The sequence below is a fragment of the Nerophis ophidion genome, linkage group LG20, assembly GCF_033978795.1.
Source record: "Nerophis ophidion isolate RoL-2023_Sa linkage group LG20, RoL_Noph_v1.0, whole genome shotgun sequence".
In the NCBI taxonomy this organism is placed as follows: Eukaryota; Metazoa; Chordata; class Actinopteri; order Syngnathiformes; family Syngnathidae; genus Nerophis; species Nerophis ophidion.
Genome location: NC_084630.1, coordinates 35,491,979 through 35,519,146, shown reverse-complemented (window position 1 = coordinate 35,519,146; position 27,168 = coordinate 35,491,979). Strand labels below are relative to the sequence as shown.

General features: G+C 44.7%; 1 protein-coding gene across 1 annotated transcript in view; it reads right to left on the bottom strand.

Annotated features, from left to right (window-relative positions):
- Nucleotides 1-27,168, bottom strand: part of LOC133539053 (nucleosome-remodeling factor subunit BPTF-like) — a 151,564-nt gene that overhangs the window by 37,805 nt on the left and 86,591 nt on the right. The window contains 8 exon segments of the mRNA XM_061881081.1: nt 6,571-6,653; nt 6,715-6,876; nt 12,001-12,105; nt 20,070-20,308; nt 21,468-21,708; nt 25,705-25,874; nt 25,943-26,000; nt 26,075-26,196. Of these exon segments, the coding sequence (XP_061737065.1) occupies nt 6,571-6,653; nt 6,715-6,876; nt 12,001-12,105; nt 20,070-20,308; nt 21,468-21,708; nt 25,705-25,874; nt 25,943-26,000; nt 26,075-26,196 (1,180 nt within the window).

The window sequence follows — 27,168 nt, the reverse complement described above, 5'->3', positions numbered from 1 at the left end:
TTGTCCTCTGTGTTTTTTATACACTTTGATTTTTATTTTACTGTTTTAATTGATTTTACCCTTTAAAATAGTTTTATATCATATTTGTTTTTATTGGTTTTATATTTATTTATTTTTTGTTTTTATTCAGTCATTGGTGGAGCATAATATATATATACTTTTTTTTTTAAATTGTATTTTATTTATTTATTTATTTTTTTTACAATTGTTTTTAACATGGCTGTGCTGCACTTTGGAAATGTTATTGTTGTTTAAATGTGCTATATAAATAAAGTGGATTGGATTGGATTGGATTGAGAAATGTTGTTCAGTGTGAAGCGACCGGAATGAGAATCAGCACCTCCAAGTCCGAGTCCATGGTTCTCGCCCGGAAAAGGGTGGAATGCCATCTCCGGGTTGGGGAGGAGACCCTGCCCCAAGTGGAGGAGTTCAAGTACCTAGGAGTCTTGTTCACGAGTGAGGGAAGAGTGGATCGTGAGATGGACAGGCGGATCAGTGCGGCGTCTTCAGTAATGCGGACGTTGTACCGATCCGTTGTGGTAAAGAAGGAGCTGAGCCGGAAGGCAAAGCTCTCAATTTACCGGTCGATCTACGTTCCCATCCTCACCTATGGTCATGAGCTTTGGGTCATGACCGAAAGGATAAGATCACGGGTACAAGCGGCCGAAATGAGTTTCCTCCGCTGTGTGGCGGGGCTCTCCCTTAGAGATAGGGTGAGAAGCTCTACCATCCGGGAGGAACTCAAAGTAAAGCCACGGCTCCTCCAGATGAGGAGCCAGATGAGGTGGTTCGGGCATCTGGTCAGGATGCCACCCGAACGCCTCCCGAGGGAGATGTTTAGGGCACGTCCAACCGGTAGGAGGCCACGGGGAAGACCCAGGACACGTTGGGAAGACTATGTCTCCCGGCTGGCCTGGGAAGGCCTAGGGATCCCCAGGGAGGAGCTAGACGAAGTGGCTGGGGAGAGGGAAGTCTGAGCTTCCCTGCTTAGGCTGCTGCCCCCGCGACCCAATCTCGGATAACCGAAAGAAGATGGATGGGTGGATGGATGGAATTTGATGCCCGCAACATGTTTCAAAAAGCTGGCGCAAGTGGCAAAAAAGAGTGAGAATGTTGAAGAATGCTCATCAAACACTTATATGGAACATCCCACAGGTGAACAGGCTAACTGGGAACAAGTGGGTGCCATGATTGGCTATAAAAGCAGCTTCCATGAAACAAGGAGGGGGCGAGGGTCACCACTTAGTAAACAAATGCCTGAGCAAATTGTTGAAGAACAACATTTCTCAAGCAGCTATTGCAAGGATTTTAAGGATTTCACCATCTATGTTCCGTAATATCATCAAAAGGTTGAGAGAATGTGGAGAAATCACTGCACGTAAGCCATGATATTACACACCTTCCATCACTCAGGCGCTACTGCATTAAAAAGCCACACCAGTGTGTAAAAGATATCACCACATGGGCCCAGGAACACTTCAAAAAACCACTTACAGTAACTACAGTTGGTTGCTACATCTGTAAGTGCTAGTTAAAACTCTACTATGCAAAGCCAAAACCATTTATCAACAACACCCAGAAACGCTTTGCTGGGCCCGAGCTCATCTAAGAAAGTGGAAAAAGTGTTCTGTGGTCTGAGGAGTCCACATTTCATATTGTTTTTGGAAACTGTGGACGTTGTATCCTTCGGACCAAAGAGGAAAAGGACCATCCGGACTGTTCTAGGGTGAAAGTGTAAAAGTCAGAATGTGTGATGGTATGGGGGTGTATTAGTGATTGTTCTAGGGTGAAAGTGTAAAAGTCAGCATGTGTGATGGTATGGGGGTGTATTAGTGGCCAAGGCATGGCTAACTTACACATCTGTGAAGGCACCATTCATGCTGAAAGGTACATACAGGTGTTATGGATGCCCCTGCTGATTTCAGCAAGACCATGCCAAGCCAGGTGTTACAACAGCCTGGCTTTATTGTAAAAGAGTGCGGGTACTAGACTGGCCTGCCTGTAGTCCCGACATTGAAAATGTGTGAAGGCTAAAATATGAGGCAGGAGACTGTTGAACAACTTAAGCTGTACATCAAGCAAGAATGGGAAATAATTCCACTTCAAAAATGTGTCTCCTCAGTTCCCAAACCTTTACTGTTGACGTCCCACTGGGGTGAGTTTTTCCTTGCCCTTATGTGGTCCCAACCGAGGATGTTGTTGTGTTTTGTGCAGCCCTTTGAGACACATGTGATTTAGGGCTATATAAATAAACATTGATTGATTGATGAATTGAAAGGAAAGGCCATGTAACACACTGGTAAAAATGACTTTTTTGCAATGTGTTGCTGCCATTACATTCTAACTTCATGATTATTTGCAAAACAAAAGTTTGTCAGTGTGAAGATGAAATATCTTGTCTTTGCAGTCTATTCAATTGAATATAAGTTGAAAAGGATTTGTTTTTATTTAGCATTTCCACAAGGTGACAACTTCACTGCTTTTGGCTTTTGTAATATTTCAATGGCAGACATGAAAATAGCTGCTGATGGTATGTTTGACAGCAAAGCAAAGTCCCCTTCCCAAGTTTAATGATGTACATTATTTAATGTCATCTTGATACATTCATCAATGTACTGTCATGATATGAAGTAGTCACCATTTCCTGTGTTTGCACAAAACTACCACTGAATAGCTGACAGACACACACACACACACACACACACACACACACACACACACACACACACACACACACACACACACACACACACACAAACACACACGCACACGCACACGCACACGCACACGGGCTTTGTTCACACCAAAGGTCAATTCTGATCTTTTCATGTCTGTGTGAACATTGAAATTCCAAAATGTTCATATTACACCTTATTTCCTAAGTGCAAATAAATACTGTGTGTGCTATCATATTTCCTAAGTGCAAATAAATACTGTGTGTGCTATCTTATTTCCTAAGTGCAAATAGATACTGTGTGTGCTATCTTATTTCCTAAGTGCAAATAAATACTGTGTGTGCTATCTTATTTCCTAAGTGCAAATAGATACTGTGTGTGCTATCTTATTTCCTAAGTGCAAATAAATACTGTGTGTGCTATCTCTTTTCCCAAGTGCAAATAAATACTGTGTGTGCTATCTTATTTCCTAAGTGCAAATAAATACTGTGTGTGCTATCTTATTTCCCAAGTGCAAATAAATACTGTGTGTGCTATCTTATTTCCTAAGTGCAAATAGATACTGTGTGTGCTATCTTATTTCCTAAGTGCAAATAAATACTGTGTGTGCTATCTTATTTCCTAAGTGCAAATAGATACTGTGTGTGCTATCTTATTTCCTAAGTGCAAATAAATACTGTGTATGCTATCTCTTTTCCCAAGTGCAAATAAATACCGTGTGTGCTATCTTATTTCCTAAGTGCAAATAAATACTGTGTGTGCTATCTTATTTCCTAAGTGCAAATAAATACTGTGTGTGCTATCTTATTTCCTAAGTGCAAATAAATACTGTGTGTGCTATCTTATTTCCTAAGTGCAAATAAATACTGTGAGTGCTATCTTATTTCCTAAGTGCAAATAAATACTATGTGTGCTATCATATTTCCTAAGTGCAAATAAATACTGCGTGTGCTATCTCTTTTCCCAAGTGAAAATAAATACTGTGTGTGCTATCTTATTTCCTAAGTGCAAATAAATACTGTGTGTGCTATCTTATTTCCTAAGTGCAAATAAATACTATGTATGCTATCTTATTTCCTAAGTGCAAATAAACACTGTGTGTGCTATCTTATTTCCTAAGTGCAAATAAATACTATGTATGCTATCTTATTTCCTAAGTGCAAATAAACACTGTGTGTGCTATCTTATTTCCTAAGTGCAAATAAATACTATGTATGCTATCTTATTTCCTAAGTGCAAATAAACACTGTGTGTGCTATTTTATTTCCTAAGTGCAAATAAATACTGTGTGTGCTATCTTATTTCCTAAGTGCAAATAAATACTGTGTGTGCTATTTTATTTCCTAAGTGCAAATAAATACTGTGTGTGCTTTCTTATTTCCTAAGTGCAAATAAATACTGTGTGTGCTATCTTATTTCCCAAGTGCAAAAAAATACTGTGTGCTGTCATGTTGTTGTGAATGAGCTGAGACCGAGTCCATCACTGAAGTACTGCACCCCATTTGGCCTGAATGGCTTGAAGGCACGGCTGTTATCAAAGGTGGGATGTGCAGATGTTGAGAGACTTTTGAGCGGCTCTGTCTTTATTTGTTCTCCACTAGTGTGGGAGTGGAGATGGCAGCAAAGGAAATGCATGCTGGGAGTTTCAACAATGTGAAGATAACTCCATTCATGTGTGGTCCTTCAGCTGACAAAAAGGCTTCTTTTTTATGGGGAGCCTAAATTGATGGACCTGACTCTGGCCAGATCGTTGTAGTTGGCTGAGCTCCACACAAGGATTTGGAATCGAGGTGCAATGCAAACTCCTTCAATATAGCAACAAAAAAAAGAATGTATCATCTTCTGACATCACTGCCTTGTTTCAGTAAAAGTTCTCTAACTTTGTCCTTTTCCAATATGTCGGCTGTTCTGTTTTGGATTTCCCAGCGTGGCTCTCATCAGCGTCACGGCTTGATTACCAAGTGAGTGCTTGAAGTAGCGCCTCGTTCAAGATAACAGACAAGCGCTTTATCCAATCACATACAAGGATTTGTTTCCGAGGCCCCGCCGTCTGAAATACATCTCTTATTGAGAAGTCCCACATCCTTGCGTGGAGCTCAGCCGACTGCAAGGATGTGGTGAGAGTCAGCTTAAAAATTGATGGCCTATTACAGTAAATGTGGCATCCCTGCGTCAGCACTACGTTGACTTGTGTCCGCTAACATTCGCAGAGAGGGGAGAAAATGGTGGATTGGTGTGAGCAGCAGAGCGCCTCGATGGCTCCGCCCGCGTGCCTGCGGGGTCAAAGACAGGCCAGGCTTTGGAGGACAAAAACAAGACGTGCGGGCTGATGTCAGAGGAACAAGGTGATTGGAAGCCCAAATGATGTTTTGCAGGAAAAGGAAGTGGAAAAACAAAATGGGAGGAAAAATAAGCAGAGAGCGAGTGCAAAGGTGGAGTCACGCTAGCCTGGCACTGGTGTCGACACCCGTGTGTCAGAGGCAGCTGTCCACAACACTCACCTCTACCCCTTACTCCTTCAGACTTCATCTGCTCTCTCTTTTACAGGGGAACTGCACAGGTTCTATTTTTCACTATAATTAGAGAAGGCCTGGCTCTCAGTCTCCGTTTTAATTCATCCCAAGGAGTGTTCTATCAGGTGCAGGTCAGGACTCTGTGCAGGCCAGTCAAGTTCATCCCCACCAGACTCTGTCATCAATGTCTTTACGGACCTTGCTTTGTGCACTGGTGCACAGTCATGTTGGAAGAGGAAGGGGCCCGCTCCAAACTGTTCCCACAAGGTTGGAAGCATGGAATTGTCCAAAATGTTTTGCTATCATGGGGCATTCAACGTTCCTTTCACTGGAACTAGGGGGCCAAGCCCAACTCCTGAAAAACAACCTCACACCATAATTCCTCCTCCACCAAATTTCACACTCAGCACAATGCAGTCTGAAATGTAGTGTTCTCCTGGCAACCTCCAAACCCAGACTGGTCCATCAGATTGCCAGATGGAAAAGTTTGATTCATCAGTCCAGAGAAGGCGTGTCCACTGCTTTAGAGTCCAGTGGCGACGTGCTTTACACCACTGCATCCCACACTTTGCATTGGACTTGCTGATGTATGGCTTAAATGCAGCTGCTCGCCCATGGAAACCCATTGCATGAAGCTCTCTGCGTACTGTACGTGGGCTAATTGGAAGGTCACATGAAGTTTGGAGCTGTGTAGCAAGTGACTGTGCAGAAAGTCTTTGCACTATGCTGACCTCTCTGTCAGTTTACCTGGCCTACCACTTGGTGGCTGACTTGCTGTTGTTCCCAAACTCTTCACTTTTCTTAGAATAAAGTTGACTTTGGAATATTTAGGAGCGAGGAAATTTCCTGACTGGATTTGTTGCACAGGTGGCATCCTATGACAGTTCCACGCTGGAAATCACTGAGAGCGGCCCATTCTTTCACTAATGTTTGCAGAATGAGTCTCCATGCCTAAGTGCTTGATTTGACACACCGGGCCAAGTGATCAAGACCCCTGATTCTCATCATTTGCATGGCTGGACACCATACTTTTGGCAATATAGTGCATCTACTTACATCATGTATATAACCTTAATGGAAGGGTTTTTGAAGTTCTTTTAAGGACTTTAGAGGCAGACTACAGCATCTCAAATAGGCTTCATTGTCAGCTGACTTTTGATCGCATTTATTTAGTATTTGGAATTCATAAAAAAAGAAAAAATTTGTTCTTGTCTTACATAATGATCGTGAATGATAGGTAAAATTCCCCAAAAAGTGCAGTTCCCCTTGAAAGACTCAAGAAGACCTGGGGTGTGGCAATCATTTACCAGCTGATTAGTCTTCCTGGTGGGGCAGGTGACACACACTCACACACGCACACAAACACACACGCACACACCAACCTCTGATTCTCTTCTTTCTCTTCAGGTGTGACAGTCTTCTTCTGCTTGAGATATTCGATGAAAGCGTTGTGCTTGGTGACAACCTAAGAAGGCAAAAGTAGCGTTGAGTCTTGACTGACAACTTGAGCGGTGTGATGGCCACACCTGTTTCTGAATGAGGTCTCTCTGGCTGACAGAGTTGAGGGCTTGCTCTTTCTTGGCCTCTGCGGCTTGTTTCTTCTTCTTCTTCTGCTGCTCTCGGAGCTGCTGGATCCTCTGGAGCTGCTCCTGTATGGACGCGGCCTGGATGGTCACCACGTTGCCCATCTACATGGTGAGAGGATGAGGACATGAAGTAGCCACATTCCTTCTGAGGGCAATACATGATGAAATGTAATACTGCCGAGGGGACTGCTGCATGCGGAGGATCCCTCAAGTATTTTCAGAGCCTCACGTTTTCTACATATTGCCATGTTCCAAAATGGAAGACATTCATTGTGGTCCTCCAAATTCCACACACAATACCCCATGATGATAATGTGAAAAAGTTATTTTTTAGAATGTTTTGCAAATGTATTAAAAATAAAAATAAAACATTTTCAATGAGTGAAATAAAAAAAAACTGAGTTTTGAGGACAAAATGAATGTATTCCATTTTGTAAGAAGGCTGTAACATAACATTGTGTGTAACATAACATGATGTGTAACATAACATGATGTGTAACATAACATTATGTGTAACATAACATGATGTGTAACATAACATGATGTGTAACATAACATTATGTGTAACATAACATTATGTGTAACATAACATCGTGTGGAACATAACATTATGGAACATAACATTATGGAACATAACATTATGGAACATAACATTATGTGTAACATAACATCATGCGTAACATAAAATTATGCGTAAAATAACATTGTGTGTAACATAACATCGTATGTAACATAACATTATGTGTAACATAACATTATGTGTAAGATAACATTATGTGTAACATAACATTGTGTGTAACATAACATTATGTGGAACATAACATTATGTGTAACATAACATTGTGTGTAACATAACATTATGTGTAACATAACGTTGTGTGTAACATAACGTGTAACATAACATTATGTGTAACATAACATTGTGTGTAACATAACATCATGTGTAACATAACATTATGTGTAACATAACATTATGTGTAACATAACATTATGTGTAACATAACATTATGTGTAACATAACATTATGTGGAACATAACATTATGTGTAACATAACATCGTGTGTAACATAACATTATGTGGAACATAACATTATGTGGAACATAACATCGTGTGGAACATAACATTATGTGGAACATAACATCATGTGGACAAGTGAATACCACCCTGTAACATCCGAGGGCTTTTGGTCTGGGAAGAAGAGACTTTATTTTGTTATATCATGATACTTTTGTACATGTAAAACTTCCAAAGATGTAATGGTGGTCAAAGTTGCCTAGATTTAAAGCCGCTTTCTGACTGTCTTTTTAGGATGCGCACTTTTCTTAGGCGGTCTTATTTACGTGGCTCCCCGCCATCTTTCTTGTAGTTTTTAGCGCTTCCATAGCGAGTCTACTGACGGATTAAGTTTGAAATGTACGCTACTTTGTATTCAAAGTGGCAAAAGCGAATGATGCATGAGCATATACGAGCCAGTCTGCCCCACAACAGAGGGATAGAGAAAAATAAGGAGCTTATTGAGTAAAAGCCCTTTGGGTCCATTTCTATCGTACATGATTATTTTGCTGACGTCACACTTGGGAAAAAGGTCACAAATTAGGGCTAATTCCAAACGTTTCCTGGAAGTATAAAGGAAGGCAACGTTCTTTGATAAATATCTCCAAGGGACTTTTGCAGACAGCAAACACACAGAAGCAAGTACCAATAATTAAGAAAAGTGACACGGGAAGAAAAAAGTAAGGGATTTCTCTTCAAGTTGCTGTATGTGACATGTCTTGAAACCTCTTCTTCCTGCCATCACGTACATAACAACATGACACGCAGTGTTGGAAAAGTTCACTCAGAAATAAATCCATTTTCAGTGAAGTCAGTGAAATACTAACATAATTACTCTTTGATAAATGTCAATAATTACTAGGGAAAGTAATAAATACGTTGCGGAGTGACGTATGACGTCATCCAAAGTTCCAACGGAACTGTGTTTGTTAGCTTTAGCAGTTAGCAGCGCCAGCACTTTGAAACCTTTCCACCGGATTGTGTTACCTCTGGCTAATAAAAGGATTGAATGTCATATCTTCTGGTCAACAAACGGTGTATTGTTTGGATGTTTAGTTTGTGACTTCGATGATGACTTTTTTCTTCATCATTGCCATTGTGTATGTGTGCGTTTGTTGTGTCACAGTGTGATGCTACCTCTGGCTGTTTGCCTGTTGCTTTCACCACTCAAAATATATTTCCTGCACTTGTGTCCACATAAAACCACATCCAAAGTATCTTCCCACGCTACACCAAGCTATCGCTAACGGACCTTAAAGTCATTCATTATATTTCTCCTTAACGCCGTTATCACCAACACTGACTGTGATTGACAGCCTGTCATTTGATGTCCAGCAAACAGCAAATGTTTACTTGTAATTGTGATATGTTGTTAATAAGTACTGTTCGAACACATGACAGCTGTTGTGTTCCCACACTTTTTGCTTTAATTGGGGTGACGCACCAAATTATTCCTTGATTGGATGTAATTTACTAGGTGATCCAGCTCACACAACATATCTGTTTTTACTTAAAGGGGAACATTACCACCAGACCTATGTAAGCGTCAATATATACCTTGATGGTGCAGAAAAAAGACCATCTATTTTTTTAACCGATTTCCGAACTCTAAATGGGTGAATTTTGGCGAATTAAACGCCTTTCTGTTTATCGCGCCGGAAGCGATGACGTCAGAATGTGACGTCGCCGAGGTAACAGAGCCGTCACTTTCATTTTCAACACATTACAAACACCGGGTCTCAGCTTTGTTATTTTCCGTTTTTTTGACTATTTTTTGGAACCTTGGAGACATCATGCCTTGACGGTGTGTTGTCGGAGGGTGTAACAACACTAACAGGGAGGGATTCAAGTTGCACCACTGGCCCGAAGATGCCAAAGTGTCTGCCGCCAGACCCCCATTGAATGTGCCAGAGTGTCTCCACATTTGACCGGCGATGCTAAGACAGACATGGCACAGAGATGTATGGATAACCTGCAGATGCATTTGCAACGATAGTCAACGAAATCACAAAGGTGAGTTTTGTTGATGTTGACTGCCAGCTAATCGATGCTAACATGCTATTTACCGGCGGTGCTAAAGCAGACATGGCACAGAGATGTGTGGATAACCTGTAGATGCATTTGCAACTATATTACGTTTCCTTCCACCCACATTTAATGCGAAAAAAACACTTACCAATCGACGGATTTAAGTTGCTCCAGTGTCACGAGATGCGAAAGTCCTGATCGTTTGGTCCGCACATTTTACCGGCAATGCTAACGCAGCTATTCGGCCATGCTATGGCAATGAATAGCGTCAATAGCTATTCGCTCAATAGCTTCAGTTTCTTCTTCAATATTTTCATACTCCAACCATCTGTTTCAATACATGCGTAATCTGTTGAATCGCTTAAGTCGCTGAAATCCGAGTTTGAATCTGAGCTAATGTCACTATATCTTGCTGTGGTATTCCCATTGTTTGTTTACATTGGCAGCACTGTATGACGTCACAGGGAAATGGCCAGTGTCTTAGCTTTATTTAGGGATATTCCGAGACCGGTAAAATTTTGAAAAAAACTTCAGAAAATACAACAAGCCACTGGGAACTGATTTTTATTGTTTTTAACCCTTTTGAAATTGTGATAATGTTCCCCTTTAAAGATCCTCATCAGTGAGTTGGCGTTGTTTAAGTTAAAACCGTTTCCCTATATTACTAAAAACTATTCGAGTCACTTTTCCTTTTGTGGGTGTGCGAGTGCACGAGTATGAGTTTGTTCAAATCCGTACCATGGTGTATTTCCTGGAACGGGTTGTTGGTTTTAATCTAGTATTGAAAAGTATTGAACCACCTAGGTCCTCAATCCACCATGTGGAAGAGGAGGGAGAAGGATTTTGAGAAATACAAATATGGAACCAAGAAATCGGGCCCAAAATCTTTAACTTCCACCCTAGGTTGCTACACTGTCTTGAATTCAAACAGCAAGTTGAAGCTAATGGTGAACCCACCGCATACGGTTAACGTGTGCAGTCTTCAGCTGTTAACGATGAGTTGTTCTCGCCATTTGATGCATACGATGGCACAGAGTGAAGCGCCACACGTTTTGGAATTTGCATAGCATTTCCTTAGCCAGTTTCTTTATGTTGTATGCCAAGTGTCACTTTGACTTCAAAATGACTGAATACGCCATCTAAAGATGTTCTTGTACCTTTCAATAAAACTTTATTGAAAAGCAAAACAATTTTTAAAATAAATAAATAAATAAATAATAATAATAATAATAATTGGGTTTTTTTGGCGCCGATGACCAAGGCGATTTAAGACAGTGACTCATTGGGGAACTCGGTCTATCGGAGGGACTACAAGGTACTTTCATCTTTTGTTACTAAAGCACTGAATTGACACTGAATTTTCATGTCACTGAATTTTGAATCCAATTATGCCGACAACTTCATTGAATACAAATTCCATCCATCCATTTTCTACCGCTTATTTCCTTTTTGGGTCGTGGAGGGCACTGGCGCCTATCTCAGCTACAATCGGGCGGAAGGCGGGGTACACCCTGGACAAGTCGCCAACTCATCGCAGGGCCAACACAGATAGACAGACAACATTCACACACTAGGGCCAATTTAGTGTTGCCAATCAACCTATCCCCAGGTGCATGTCTTTGGAGGTGGGAGGGGCCTATCCCCAGGTGCATGTCTTTGGAGGTGGGAGGAAGCCGGAGTACTCGGAGGGAACCCACGCATTCACGGGGAGAACATGCAAACTCCAGACAGAAAGATCCCGAGCCTGGATTTGAACCCAGGACTGCAGGAACTTCGTATTGTGAGGCAGACGCACTAACCCCTCTACCACCGTGAAGTGAGCAATATGTCAGCTGAAAATTTCCGTTTGTTAAAATATATTGTTTGAAAATTCAGTGTAAAAAAAATGAGTGCAGACCCACTTGCAGCAAATTGATTGAAGCAATGGATCCTGTCTCAGTCGTCATTTAACCAAAGTGAATCTTCAGTTTTGAAGCAATATTTCTGCACTGGTTTTTGTATATACATTGTTTTTTTTTTTTTAAACACATTTCATTTATGCAATGAAATTGTTAGCATCATTTGACGTGGCAAAAATCCAAAGCAAAACAGTCAGTTAGATACATTGAAAAAGAGAGAAAGACATGTGATTTAGCAGCCATTACCTCTCCTCCCTGAGCTGACTTGGTCTGTTGGATGTGAACAGGCAGCTGCAGTTTGAAGTGCTGTGGTACAGATGTACCGCTGGGAGTCTGCAGCTGGGCCAGCACCTTCAGCATCAACCACAAGAAACACTCATGGAATGAAGCACATAATACTAATAGGACTAGAGAAATAATGCAGAACAACAAGTTTCCCCTATACCTGATTTGAAGTATGCAAAGTTATATAGTATCACACAATAGGGGTGCAAAAAAGAACAAAAAACGATTTTTCCAATGAATTGTGATTCATACTTGTAAATAGAGATGTCCGATAATATCGGACTGCCAATATTATCGTCCGATAAATGCTTTAAAATGTAATATCGGAAAATATCGGTGTCAATTTCAAAATAATCGGTATCGGTTTCAAAAAGTGCAATTGATGACTTTTAAAAGGCCACCAGGTACACGGACGTAGGGAGAAGTGCAGAGCGTCAACAAACCTTAAAGGCACTGGCCAATCACATAATATCTACAACTTTTCACATGCACAAGTGTATGCACGGCATACTTGGTTAACAGCCATGCAGGTCACACTGAGGGTGGGCGTATAAACAACGCCAACACTCTTTAAAATATGGGCCACACTGTGAAGCCACACCAAACAAGAATGACAAACACATTTGGGGAGAACATCCTCACCGTAACACAACATAAACACAACACAGCAAATACCCAGATCCCCTTGCAGCACTAACTCTCCCGGGACGCTACAATATACACCCCTCGCTACCCCCTAGACCCTCTCAACCTCCTCATGCTCTCTCAGGGAGAGCATTTCCCAAATTCCAAGCTGCTGTTTTGAGTCATGTTAAAACAAATAATGCACTTTGTGACTTCAATAATAAATACGGCAGCGCCATGTTGGCATTTTTTACATAACTTCAGTTGATTTATTTTGGAAAACCTTGTTACATTGTTTAATGCATCCGGCGGGGCGTCACAACAAAATCAGGCATAATAATGTGTTCATACCACCACTGTATATATCGGTATCGGTAATTAAGAGTTGGACAATATCGGAATATCGGACATCGGCAAAAAAGCCATTATCGGACATCTCTGCTTGCAACCATTCTTAATCTAGTCCAAAAAATTAAACATGAATTTAAAAAAACTAATAAAATAACTTCTGTAGTCGAGGGTTGGGGGAGGAGACCCTGCTCCAAGTGGAGGAGTTCAAGTACCTAGGAGTATTGTTCACGAGTGAGGGAACAGTGGATCGTGAGATCGACAGGCGGATCGGTGCGGCGTCTTCAGTAATGCGGACGTTGTACCGATCCGTTGTGGTGAAGAAGGAGCTGAGCCGGAAGGCAAAGCTCTCAATTTACCGGTCGATCTACGTTCCCATCCTCACCTATGGTCATGAGCTTTGGGTCATGACCGAAAGGATAAGATCACGGGTACAAGCGTCCCAAATGAGTTTCCTCCGCCGTGTGGCGGGGCTCTCCCTTAGAGATAGGGTGAGAAGCTCTGCCATCCGGGAGGAGCTCAAAGTGAAGCCGCTGCTCCTTCACATGGAGAGGAGCCAGATGAGGTGGTTCGGGCATCTGGTCAGGATGCCACCCGAACGCCTCCCGGGGGAGGTGTTTAGGGCACGTCTAACCGGTAGGAGGCCACGGGGAAGACCCAGGACACGTTGGGAAGACTATGTCTCCCGGCTGGCCTGGGAACGCCTCGGGATCCCCCGGGAAGAGCTAGACGAAGTGGCTGGGGAGAGGGAAGTCTGGGTTTCCCTGCTTAGGCTGTTGCCCCCACGACCCGACCTCGGATAAGCGGAAGAAGATGGATGGATGGATGGATGAAATAAAATAACTGATGTATACACAGGCAAATCATATTGTTGATGTATACCAGAGCTGGGCAAATATTTTGACTGGGGGGCCACATTTAGAGAAAAAAATGTGTGTGGGGGCCAAGGTGTATGTGTGTATAAATGATGTACACACATTTACCTGTAAAAACCTGCTGTACAGTATGTGTGTTTAATACTAACACTAACATTAACACTAACACCAAAAGTCACAATGTCCCATGGAGTTCTAAAAAAGTTATGACAGACCACCTCAAAAAATGGAATGGAATTTTACAGTTTTTAACTGAATGAGACACCCAAAATGTACATGCAAATAAAGAAAGTGTGATTTACAATATTAACTATGAACAATAAAAGACTGAATATTAGCAACATATGAACATCTTTTACTTGTCAGAGCAGCTCCTCCATAGATGTGTATATTTTACAGTGAAGCAAAACACAACAAACATGTAACAAACAGCAACATATGAATTTAAAGTGTAATAAACACACAAGGTGATATATTATCACATAAAAATGTGCTTCCGGTTCTGTTTCTGACACATGTGTTTGGGACTGGCTGCTCTGGAAACACTCTGCTTGGTTCCTGCTCTGAGCTGCTGTCACCTACATTACCCTAATAACTCCCACAATACCCATTGAAATACTTTCTAGAGTTGAAGACTTAAACCCTAATAACTCCCACAATACCCATTGAAATACTTTCTAGAGTTGAAGACTTAAACCCTAATAACTCCTACAACACCCATTGAAATACTTTCTAGAGTTGAAGACTTGAACCCTAATAACTCCTACAACACCCATTGAAATACTTTCTAGAGTTGAAGACTTAAACCCTAAAAACTCCTACAACACCCATTGAAATACTTTCTAGAGTTGAAGACTTAAACCCTATTAACTCCTACAACACCCATTGAAATACTTTCTAGAGTTGCAGACTTAAACCCTAATAACTCCTACAACACCCATTGAAATACTTTCAAGAGTTGAAGACTTAAACCCTAATAACTCCTACAACACCCATTGAAATACTTTCTAGAGTTGAGGACTTAAACCCTAATAACTCCTACAACACCCATTGAAATACTTTCTAGAGTTGAAGACTTAAACCCTAATAACTCCTACAACACCCATTGAAATACTTTCTAGAGTTGAAGACTTAAACCCTAATAACTCCTACAACACCCATTGAAATACTTTCTAGAGTTGAAGACTTAAACCCTAATACCTCCTACAACACCCATTGAAAACATTTCTAGAGTTGAAGACTTAAACCCTATTAACTCCTACAACACCCATTGAAATACTTTGTAGAGTTGAAGACTTAAACCCTAATAACTCCTAAAACTCCTCTCTGAGCTGCTACTCCTCTCTGAGCTGCTACTCCTCTCTGAGCTGCTACCTTACCGTGGTAGAGGAGTTTGCGTGTCCCAATGATCCTAGGAGCTATGTTGTCTGGGGGTTTTCATGCCCCCTGGTAGGGTCTCCCAAGACAAACAGGTCCTAGGTGAGTGATCAGACAAAGAGCAGCTCAAAAACTTCAATGGAATTACAACGAAATGAACCCAGATTTCCCTCGCCCGGACGTGGGTCACCGGGGCCCCGCTCTGGAGCCAGGCCCGGAGTTGGGGCACGATGGCGAGCGCCTGGTGGTCGGGCCTGTTCCCATGGGGTCCGGCTGGGCACAGCCCGAAGAGGCAACGTGGGTCATCCCTCCAATGGGCTCACCACTCATAGGAGAGGCCATAGAGGTCGGGTGCATTGTGAGCTGGGCGGCAGCCGAAGGCAGGGCACTTGGCGGTCCGATCCTCGGCTACAGAAGCTAGCTCTTGGGACGTGGAACGTCACCTCACTGGGGGGGAAGGAGCCTGAGCTAGTGCGCGAGGTAGAGAAGTTCCGGCTGGATATAGTCGGACTCACCTCGACGCACAGCAAGGGCTCTGGAACCAGTTCTCTCGAGAGGGACTGGACCCTCTTCCACTCTGGCGTTGCCGGCAGTGAGAGGCGACGGGCTGGGGTGGCAATTCTGGTTGCCCCCCGGCTCAAAGCCTGTACGTTTGAGTTCAACCCAGTGGACGAGAGGGTAGCTTCCCTTCGCCTTCGGGTGGGGGGACGGATCCTGACTGTTGTTTGTGCTTACGCACCAAACAGCAGTTCAGAATACCCACCCTTTTTGGGTACACTCGAGGGAGTACTGGAAAGTGCTCCTCCGGGTGATTCCCTTGTCCTACTGGGAGACTTCAACGCTCATGTTGGCAACGACAGTGAAACCTGGAGAGGCGTGATTGGGAAGATTGGTCGCCCGGATCTAAACCCGAGTGGTGTTTTGTTATTGGACTTTTGTGCTCGTCACAGTTTGTCGATAACAAACACCATGTTCAAACATAAGGGTGTCCATATGTGCACTTGGCACCAGGACACCCTAGGCCGCAGCTCCATGATCGACTTTGTAGTTGTGTCATCGGATTTGCGGCCTTATGTTTTGGACACTCGGGTGAAGAGAGGGGCGGAGCTTTCTACCGATCACCACCTGGTGGTGAGTTGGCTGCGATGGTGGGGGAGGATGCCAGACAGACCTGGCAGCCCCAAGCGCATTGTGAGGGTCTGCTGGGAACGTCTGGCAGAGTCTCCTGTCAGAGAGAGTTTCAATTCACACCTCCGGGAGAACTTTGAACATGTCACGAGGGAGGTGCGGGACATTGAGTCCGAGTGGACCATGTTCCGAACCTCTATTGTCGAGGCGGCTGATTGGAGCTGTGGCCGCAAGGTTGTTGGTGCCTGTCGTGGCGGTAATCCCAGAACCCGTTGGTGGACACTAGCAGTGAGGGATGCCGTCAAGCTGAAGGAGTCCTATCGGGTTCTTTTGGCTCATAGGACTCCGGAGGCAGTGGACGGGTACCGACGGGCCAAGCGGTGTGCAGCTTTAGCGGTCGCGGAGGCAAAAACTCGGACATGGGAAGAGTTCGGGGAAGCCATGGAAAACGACTTCCGGACGGCTTCGAAGCGATTCTGGACCACCATACGGCGCCTCAGGAAGGGGAAGCAGTGCACTATCAACACCGTGTATGGTGCGGATGGTGTTCTGCTGACTTCGACTGCGGATGTTGTGGATCGGTTGAGGGAATACTTCGAAGACCTCCTCAATCCCACCAACACGTCTTTCTTTGAGGAAGCGGTGCCTGGGGAATCTGTAGTGGACTCTCCTATTTCTGGGGCTGAGGTCGCTGAGGTAGTTAAAAAGCTCCTCAGCGGCAAGGCCCTGGGGGTGGATGAGATCCGCCCGGAGTTCCTTAAGGCTCTGGATGCTGTGGGGCTGTCTTGGTTGACAAGACTCTGCAGCATCGCGTGGACATCGGGGGCGGTACCTCTGGATTGGCAGACCGGGGTGGTGGTCCCTCTCTTTAAGAAGGGGGACCGGAGGGTGTGTTCCAACTATCGTGGGATCACACTCCTCAGCCTTCCCGGTAAGGTTTATTCAGGTGTACTGGAGAGGAGGCTTCGCCGGATAGTCGAACCTCGGATTCAGGAGGAACAGTGTGGTTTTCGTCCTGGTCGTGGAACTGTGGACCAGCTCTATACTCTCGGCAGGGTTCTTGAGGGTGCATGGGAGTTTGCCCAACCAGTCTACATGTGCTTTGTGGACTTGGAGAAGGCATTCGACCGTGTCCCTCGGGAAGTCCTGTGGGGAGTGCTCAGAGAGTATGGGGTATCGGAATGTCTTATTGTGGCAGTCCGCTCCCTGTATGATCAGTGTCAGAGCTTGGTCCGCATTGCTGGCAGTAAGTCGGACACGTTTCCAGTGAAGGTTGGACTCCGCCAAGGCTGTCCTTTGTCACCGATTCTGTTCATAACTTTTATGGACAGAATTTCTAGGCGCAGTCAAGGCGTTGAGGGGTTCCGGTTTGGTGGCCACGGGATTAGGTCTCTGCTTTTTGCAGATGATGTAGTCCTGATGGCTTCATCTGGCCGGGATCTTCAGCTCTCACTGGATCGGTTCGCAGCCGAGTGTGAAGCGACTGGAATGAGAATCAGCACCTCCAAGTCCGAGTCTATGGTTCTCGCCCGGAAAAGGGTGGAGTGCCATCTCCGGGTTGGGGAGGAGACCCTGCCCCAAGTGGAGGAGTTCAAGTACCTAGGAGTCTTGTTCACGAGTGGGGGAAGAGTGGATCGTGAGATCGACAGGCGGATCGGTGCGGCGTCTTCAGTAATGCGGACGTTGTATCGATCCGTTGTGGTGAAGAAGGAGCTGAGCCGGAAGGCAAAGCTCTCAATTTACCGGTCGATCTACGTTCCCATCCTCACCTATGGTCATGAGCTTTGGGTCATGACCGAAAGGATAAGATCACGGGTACAAGCGGCCAAAATGAGTTTCCTCCGCCGGGTGGCGGGGCTCTCCCTTAGAGATAGGGTGAGAAGCTCTGCCATCCGGGAGGAGCTCAACGTAAAGCCGCTGCTCCTCCACATCGAGAGGAGCCAGATGAGGTGGTTCGGGCATCTGGTCAGGATGCCACCCGAACGCCTCCCTAGGGATGTGTTTAGGGCACGTCCAGCTGGTAGGAGGCCACGGGGAAGACCCAGGACACGTTGGAAAGACTATGTCTCCCGGCTGGCCTGGGAACGCCTCGGGATCCCCCGGGAAGAGCTAGACGAAGTGGCTGGAGATAGGGAAGTCTGGGCTTCCCTGCTTAGGCTGCTGCCCCCGCGACCCGACCTCGGATAAGCGGAAGATGATGGATGGATGGATGGAACTCCTAAAACACCCATTGAAATACTTTCTAGAGTTGAAGACTTAAACCCTAATACCTCCTACAACACCCATTGAAATACTTTCTAGAGTTGAAGACTTAAACCCTAATACCTCCTACACCACCCATTGAAATACTTTGTAGAGTTGAAGACTTAAACCCTAATAACTCCTACAACACCCATTGAAATACTTTGTAGAGTTGAAGACTTAAACCCTAATAACTCCTACAACACCCATTGAAATACTTTGTAGAGTTGAAGACTTAAACCCTAATAACTCCTATAAGATCCATTGAAATGTGTTCCAGAGTCGAAGACTTAAAGCCTTATAACTCCTATAACACCTATAAGATCAATTGAAATGTGTTCTAGAGTTGAAGACTTAAACCCTAATAACTCCTATAAGAGCCATTGAAATGTGTTGTATAGTTGAAGACTTAAAGAGAGCAGTGCACATCATAATGGGGTTAAAGGTGGGTATTTGCCCAGGTCTGATGTGGGTGATCTATATCTGCTGTACACATTTACTTTAGAACAGAAAAGTGTTGGATACTTCTCTTGTTGCCTTTTTTGCATTTGACTTTATTAAATGTTTGGGTAGAATTTTTTTTAAACAAATATGTTTTATTTGTAGTAATATAGAAATTAATCCCAGTTGTTTATCATCTCCTCTGTGGAGGAATGCAGTTCATCACAGAACTGGCACCCAATGCTATTAAAAAGTGTGGATTTTGAACAGGCTTCACGGTGGGAGAGGGGTTAGTGCGTCTGCCTCACAATACAAAGGTCCTGCAGTCCTGGGTTCAATCCCAGGAACGGGATCTTTCTGTGTGGAGTTTGCATGTTCTCCCCGTGAATGCGTGGGTTCCCTCCGGGTACTCCGGCTTCCTCCCACCTCCAAAGTCATGCACCTGGGGATAGGCCCCTCCCACCTCCAAAGACATGCACCTGGGGATAGGCCTCTCCCACCTCCAAAGTCATGCACCTGGGGATAGGCCCCTCCCACCTCCAAAGTCATGCACCTGGGGATAGGCCCCTCCCACCTCCAAAGACATGCACCTGGGGATAGGCCCCTCCCACCTCCAAAGACATGCACCTGGGGATAGGCCCCACCCACTTCCAAAGACATGCACCTGGGGATAGGTTGATTGGCAACATTAAATGGGCCCTAGTGTGTGAATGTGAGTGTGAATGTTGTCTATCTGTGTTGGCCATGCGATGAGGTGGCGACTTGTCCAGGGTATACCCCGCCTTCCGTCAGATTGTAGCTGAGATAGGCGCCAGCACCCCCCGCGACCCAAAAAAGGGAATAAGCGGTAGAAAATGGATGGATGGATGGATTTTGAACAGAGAAAGGCTTGTGGTGCGATGCCCAAAGATTGACAGCCCTCTGATATATATGTTTGGGGTAAATGGATGCTAACTTCGCAACGACCTTGAACATGTGATTAGTTGGCACCGGTACCTGGACCTGCTGCTGCAGCCCAGACACGATGAGCTGGGATGTCTTGGCACTTCCCGCCTGCAGCGAGGTGGGAGACTGAATGGGCATGTGGGCCTGCGTCTGTGAGGGCAACTGGCCTTGTGGCGTGCTGCTCGCGCTCAGGGTCGCCACCCCCGGCTGGACGGGGGCGGCCGCCTGTTGAGCAGGCTGGGCTGGTGTTTTGCTGGAGTCCGAGTTGGGCTGACCGGAAGGTGTGGTGGCTGCAGGGACAAATGAAGGGCGTTAAAAGGGAACATTATCACAAGACCTACGTAAGCGTCAATATATACCTTGATAGTGCAGGAAAAAGACCATTTTTTTTTTGAACCGATTTCCGAACTCTAAATGGGTGAATTTTGGCGAATTAAACGCCTTTCTGTTTATCGCGCTGGAGGCGATGATGTCAGAATGTGACGTCGCCGAGGTAACACACCCGCCATTTTCATTTTCAACACATTACAAACACCGGGTCACAGCTCTGTTTTTTTCCGTTTTTTTTGACTATTTTTTGGAACCTAGGAGACATCATGCCTCGTCGGTGTGTTGTCGGAGGGTGTAACAACACTAACAGGGAGGGATTCAAGTTGCACCACTGGCCCGAAGATGCCAAAGTGGCAAGAAATCTGCCGCCAGACCCCCATTGAATGTGCCGGAGTGTCTCCACATTTTACCGGCGATGCTAAGGCACAGAAATGTATGGATAACCTGCAGATGCATTTGCAACGATATCACAAAGGTGAGTTTTGTTGATGTTGACTGCCAGCTAATCGATGCTAACTTGCTACGCTAATCGATGCTAACCTGTTGATGCATTTGCAACTATATCACGTTTCCTTCCACCCACATTTAATGCGAAACAAACACTTACCAATCGACGGATTTAAGTTGCTCCCGTGTCAAAAGATGCGAAAGTCCTGATCGTTTGGTCCGCACATTTTACCGGTGATGCTAACGCAGCTATTCGGCCATGCTATGGCAATGAATTTGCTCAATAGCTTCAGTTTCTTCTTCAATACTTTCATACTCCAACCATCTGTTTCAATACATGCGTAATCTGTTGAATCGCTTAAGTCGCTGAAATCCGAGTTTGAATCCGAGCTAATGTCGCTATATCTTGCTGTGGTATTCCCATTGTTTGTTTACATTGGCAGCACTGTGTGACGTCACAGGGAAATGGCCAGTGTCTTCGCAGAGAGTCGAAAATAAGGCACTTTAAAGCTTTATTTAGGGATATTCCGACACTGGTAAAATTTTGAAAAAAACTTCAAAAAATACAACAAGCCACTGGGAACTGATTTTTATTGTTTTTAACCCTTTTGAAATTGTGATAATGTTCCCCTTTAAAGACTGTGGCCCTCCAGCTTGAATTAGTGTGCATACCTGCGTTGGACGTGGGCGTGGCCACGGTGGACGGCGGCGTGAACAAGAAGCGCTGCACCTGACCGTTGGGCAGTGTGGCCTGCATGAGCTGCTGGCCAGGACCGGGGATGACGGTGATGCCGTGAGGTATGACCTGAAGCTGGCCAGTGGTCTGGCCCTGACCATGGATCATCAGAGTCACAGCTTGGTGAGCGCCGCCCACACCTGGCTGGCGGTCCACACCTGAGCCAACCTGCTGCTTCTGTGAAGAGGAGGAGCAGAACAAGGACGCTTTGACTACAAAGATTAGTAACAAACATCGGAATTCAAGGAGCGGCACTTCTTTGGCCGGTCCTACGATACACCTCAAATCCAACGCTGCCCTGTTATGCTACCTGGGTTGAAGTCAAGTGGATTATATTCATATAGCGCTTTTCTCCAGGGACTCAAAGCACTTTACATAGTGAAAGCCAATATCTAAGTTCCATTTGAAGCAGTGTGGGTGGCACTGGGAGCAGGGGGGGTCAAGTGTCTTGCCCAACGACACAAAGGCAGCGACTAGGATGGCGGAGGCGGGAATCGGACCTGGAGCCCTCAAGTTGCTGGCACGGCCACTCGACAAACCCAGCTATGCCGCCCCACAGGTTGTGTCTGACATCACACGCACTTTGTGATCACTCCAGCAGGACTGACAGCGAACTTAACCAAACTACCCCTAGTTAAAGTTGCAATTTTCCATGAAAACTAAGCAATTGACTCAAAAATCGCTCTAAAGTAATAAGACTCCACTTTTCCAAAAATGTGCTAGATGCTAATTTACATTGGCTTTGCGATTGACATGCAACAAATGAGCATTAGCAATTGCACATGGCAGTTTCAACCTCCAAAGTTGTTAATAAAAACTACAATTAAGATGCACGTTACAACAGAACAGCTGATGTGTAATAAGTAGGGATGTATACTGATACCATTATTCATCGGTACTATATGTCATTTGTGCAAATAAAGATGTGAAACAATACATTTGTATAAGCACGTCATGATATAACATCTCACTACAGGGAAGTATTTTATCAACACCTTCAATAAGTCAAGGGGCAATCCAGCTGAGGCATCATCTTGTAAAGACCAGAAACATGTCTACTCATCATAATCAACCTCACTATTTCCAGCTTTCTACAGCTTGTCCCTATAATATCATTTCAAATCATATTCATAAAAGAATAAATACAAAGTAAATTTAAAGCGGCAAGCAGCGTTGGTCGGGTCCGCCTTTGGCTGCTGCCCCCGAGACCCACGGCCGGATAAGCGCTAGAAGACGCCTTGGAGCCACTATTTTGAGAATCTAATGCATTGTGAAAGTAATGCAGTTGTTGTATTGAAGTGAAAAGATCAAACTTCCTGTTGATTTTTGCCAAAGTATGTTAATTATTAAAATGTAGGTCTAAGTGAGACCTACATAGTGTTTTTTGTTTCATGTCTCTCTGACATTCCTACTGGAAGTTACAAGCAGTTTTGTCTGTGTTTTCTTCCTAAGAGCAGTTTGTCCGTGTTGTATTCCTAGGGGGGCGGTAGAGCGCAATTTTGAGTTTTGAGGTTAGGTTTTTTCATTAGATCGAAATATTCGCCAGTACTTGTGTGTGTGCCAAGTTTGGTGACTTTTGAAGCATTTTAAAGGGGTCAAATTACAGCGCAAAGAGGCAAAAATTGCATTTTTTGCGAACATTTTATTTTGAAGGGGTTTTTGCCAACTTCCTGTAGATTTTTGCTGAAAGAAGTGAGTGTATGAAAATTGGGTCTAAGTCAGACCTACATAGGAGTTTTTGTTTCATGTCGCTATGACATTGCTAACAGAAGTTACATGCAGTTTTGTCTGTATTTTTTTCCTAGGGGGCGCTAGAGCGCAATTTTCATTTTGGGGGATTGGTTGCTTAATATGTTGGGAAGGTTTGCTGTACCGACGTGTGTGTCAAATTTGGTGAGTTTTGAAGCATGTTAAAGGGGTCAAATTACAGCGCGTAGGTGCAGAATAATAATAAAACACAGCAGTTTCAATAGGGTCCTTGGCCCATGGCAAAGGACTCCTGTGGAGTCCTTTGCCATGGGCCAAGGACCCTAATAATAATAATGTATGGTATTCATGATCATTTAGCATGATATATCTTAACACATATATAATAATATAAATCAATACAATCAATTAGCATGCTAGATGGGTGTGCATGTTTAATTGTAATTGGTGTTTATGTTCAGACTAATTTGAGTGACAGACCGGAAGCCAATGTTGACAGCCATCGGCGTATCTGATTATTGAAAATGATTTACTTAGTGGACTAATAACAGCCTGTGGATTAGTGGATGATATAGACGGTGGCGTTGATGAAGTGCCGGACTTAAATAGCCTTAGCTTCAAACACACTTAGGGGACTACAAGGAAATAAACTTTGCTGTGGCGCTGCTTCCATATTTGTGATTATTCCAAGCAGTTTATCATCTATCCGTGCGTCGTAGCGGCACGTGAACTGAATGTGAGAGCGTGTCATAATTGGGGCAGTATAGCTCGGTTGGTAGAGTGGCCGTGCCAGCAACTTGAGGGTTGCAGGTTCGATCCCCGCTTCTGCCATCCTAGTCACTGCCGTTGTGTCCTTGGGCAAGACACTTTACCCACCTGCTCCCAGTGGAACCCACACTGGTTTAAATGTAAAAATTAGATATTGGGTTTCACTATGTAAAGCGCTTTGAGTCACTTTGAGAAAAGCGCTATATAAATATAATTCACAATAATTACGACGGTCAGCTGGATGAAAAAAAAAAATAGCAGTATAATTAGTCCAGAATCTCAACGGTTTTCCTGGACCAACACTATTAGGAATCGGTACCAAAAATGAGTGGTGTTTGGTACACATCCTTAGTAAGAAGTACAATACTTACATGATTAACACTTTTTAGGGCACCACAACAAAAAAACACCATAAACTATAGACTACTGGGGCTGTAATTGCAACTTAGTGTCATACCTGTACTTGCAGATGAAATAATACAAAAAAAACGCCGGGACAGCGTGGCGCAGTGGCCGTGCGCAACCCGAGGGTCCCTGGTTCAATCCCCACCTAGTACCAACCTCGCCACGTCCGTTGTGTCCTGAGCAAGACACTTCAACCTTGCTCCTGATGGGTGCTGGTTAAGGCCTTGCATGGGAGCTCCCTCCATCAGTGTGTGAATGTGTGTGTGAATGGGTAAATGTAGAAGTAGTGTCAAAGCGCTTTGAAGGTAGAAAAGCGCTATACAAGTACAACCCATTTATCATTTATTTAAAATGTGGAAACAGGACAGCAGCTATCATAATCCATCCATCCATCCATCATCTTCCGCTTATCCGAGGTCGGGTCGCGGGGGCAACAGCCTAAGCAGGGAAACCCAGACTTCCCTCTCCCCAGCCACTTCGTCTAGCTCTTCCCGGGGGATCCCGAGGCGTTCCCAGGCCAGCCGGGAGACATAGTCTTCCCAACGTGTCCTGGGTCTTCCCCGTGGCCTCCTACCGGTTGGACGTGCCCTAAACACCTCCCTAGGGAGGCATTCGGGTGGCATCCTGACCAGATGCCCGAACCACCTCATCTGGCTCCTCTCGATGTGAAGGAGCAGCGGCTTTACTTTGAGTTCCTCCCGGATGGCAGAGCTTCTCACCCTATCTCTAAGGGAGAGACCCGCCACACGGCGGAGGAAACTCATTTCGGCCGCTTGTACCCGTGATCTTATCCTTTCGGTCATGACCCAAAGCTCATGACCATAGGTGAGGATGGGAACGTAGATCGACCGGTAAATTGAGAGCTTTGCCTTCCGGCTCAGCTCCTTCTTCACCACAACGGATCGGTACAACGTCCGCATTACTGAAGACGCCGCACCGATCCGCCTGTCGATCTCACGATCCACTCTTCCCTCACTCGTAAACAAGACTCCTGGGTACTTGAACTCCTCCACTTGGGGCAGGGTCTCCTCCCCAACCCGGAGATGGCATTCCACCCTTTTCCGGGCGAGAAACATGGACTCGGACTTGGAGGTGCTGATTCTCATTCCGGTCGCTTCACACTCGGCTGCGAACCGATCCAGCTCATTTTTATTATTGAAAACAATGTTTATTAACAAACACGACAATCCCCAGGTACCGTATCGCTTCAAATATGAAGGGTACCTATCCCTAATTTTTTATATGGTATACAAAATAAAGGAGATGATTTAGGTTTATTTCTCATTGACTCACCTGTGTTAGCTGAGCGAGCTGCGACAAGGTGAGTTTAACCTGGCCGGATGTCGTAGTGGGGCTGGCTGCCACCTGGCTTGTAAGCGTGGCAGCCGGGCTGGCTCCTGTCACCGAGGGGGACACTGCCTGGCCTTGTAGGATCTGAGTCACTACTTGTTGTCCAGCCTGACCTAAAAGCAACAGCAGGAGACACACCAATGAACACAAAGAGTTCCATTTAAGGTCAAGACAAAGTTACCTTGCTGGACCACAAAGGGTGTCTTCCCTAGAGCGCCAGTCACTGTCTTAGGACGGATCTGCACATCATTCAGATTGACAACATACAGTCCATGCAATATGTGACATTTATAATAAATGTAGACTATTTTACCGGTTGATGGGAGCCCGGCAGACCCGGCCGGATGCAGCGTGGCTGTAACGCTGTAAAGGTGCGAGCAGCAGCCGCCGTGTTGGAGGAGGGGATGATGCCCAGCACCTTCTGCTGCACAACTCCTGAACAAGACAGGTTGCCATTGATTAGAGAGCGTAGAAATGAAAAAAACTCAGAATACGGTAAACAAAAACACTAGAAGGCTTTGTTTGTATCTTCAAATAACGAAAGCCTTTCTTCTTTTCTTTTCTTTATTCACTTTGCAAGATGGCACTAGAGTTGAACCAAGAGTAATTGCTTCTTGAACAGGGCTCACATTTTAGTGAATGTTTGTAGACTTTGAAAACAACATAAGTATAAATGCTGCACAGGACTGTAAATCAAACAGGGAGGTGATGGACCAACTTTCTCTTGAATAACAAGACAAAACAGGCTTCACGGTGGCAGAGGGGTTAGTGCGTCTGCCTCACAATACGAAGTTCCTGCAGTCCTGGGTTCAAATCCAGGCTCGGGATCTTTCTGTGTGGAGTTTGCATGTTCTCCCCGTGAATGCGTGGGTTCCCTCCGGGTACTCCGGCTTCCTCCCATTTCCAAAGACATGCACCTGGGGATAGGTTGATTGGCAACACTAAATTGGCCCTAGTGTGTGAATGTGAGTGTGAATGTTGTCTGTCTATCTGTGTTGGCCCTGCGATGAGCTGGCGACTTGTCCAGGGTGTACCCCGCCTTCCGCCCGATTTTAGCTGAGATAGGCGCCAGCGCCCCCCGCGACCCCAAAAGGGAATAAGCGGTAGAAAATGGATGGATGGAACGAGACAAAACAACAACAACAATATGCGCTGCTCTGCCACACACAAACCCCTTTGGTGACCTCACAAACGATCAAAATTTACAAAAATCTTTAACTTAAACAACTACGGCTGGGCGATATATGGATATACTGGATATATGTCAGGTTTGTATCTGTTCGATGTAGAAAATGACTGTAAGGTGATATTGGAATATATCTTCTCACGCAGTTGTTGTTAGCTGCAGGCATTACACTACAGGCTCTTCTCACTCCTTCTTGTCTCTCCTTTTCACAGAGACGTAAA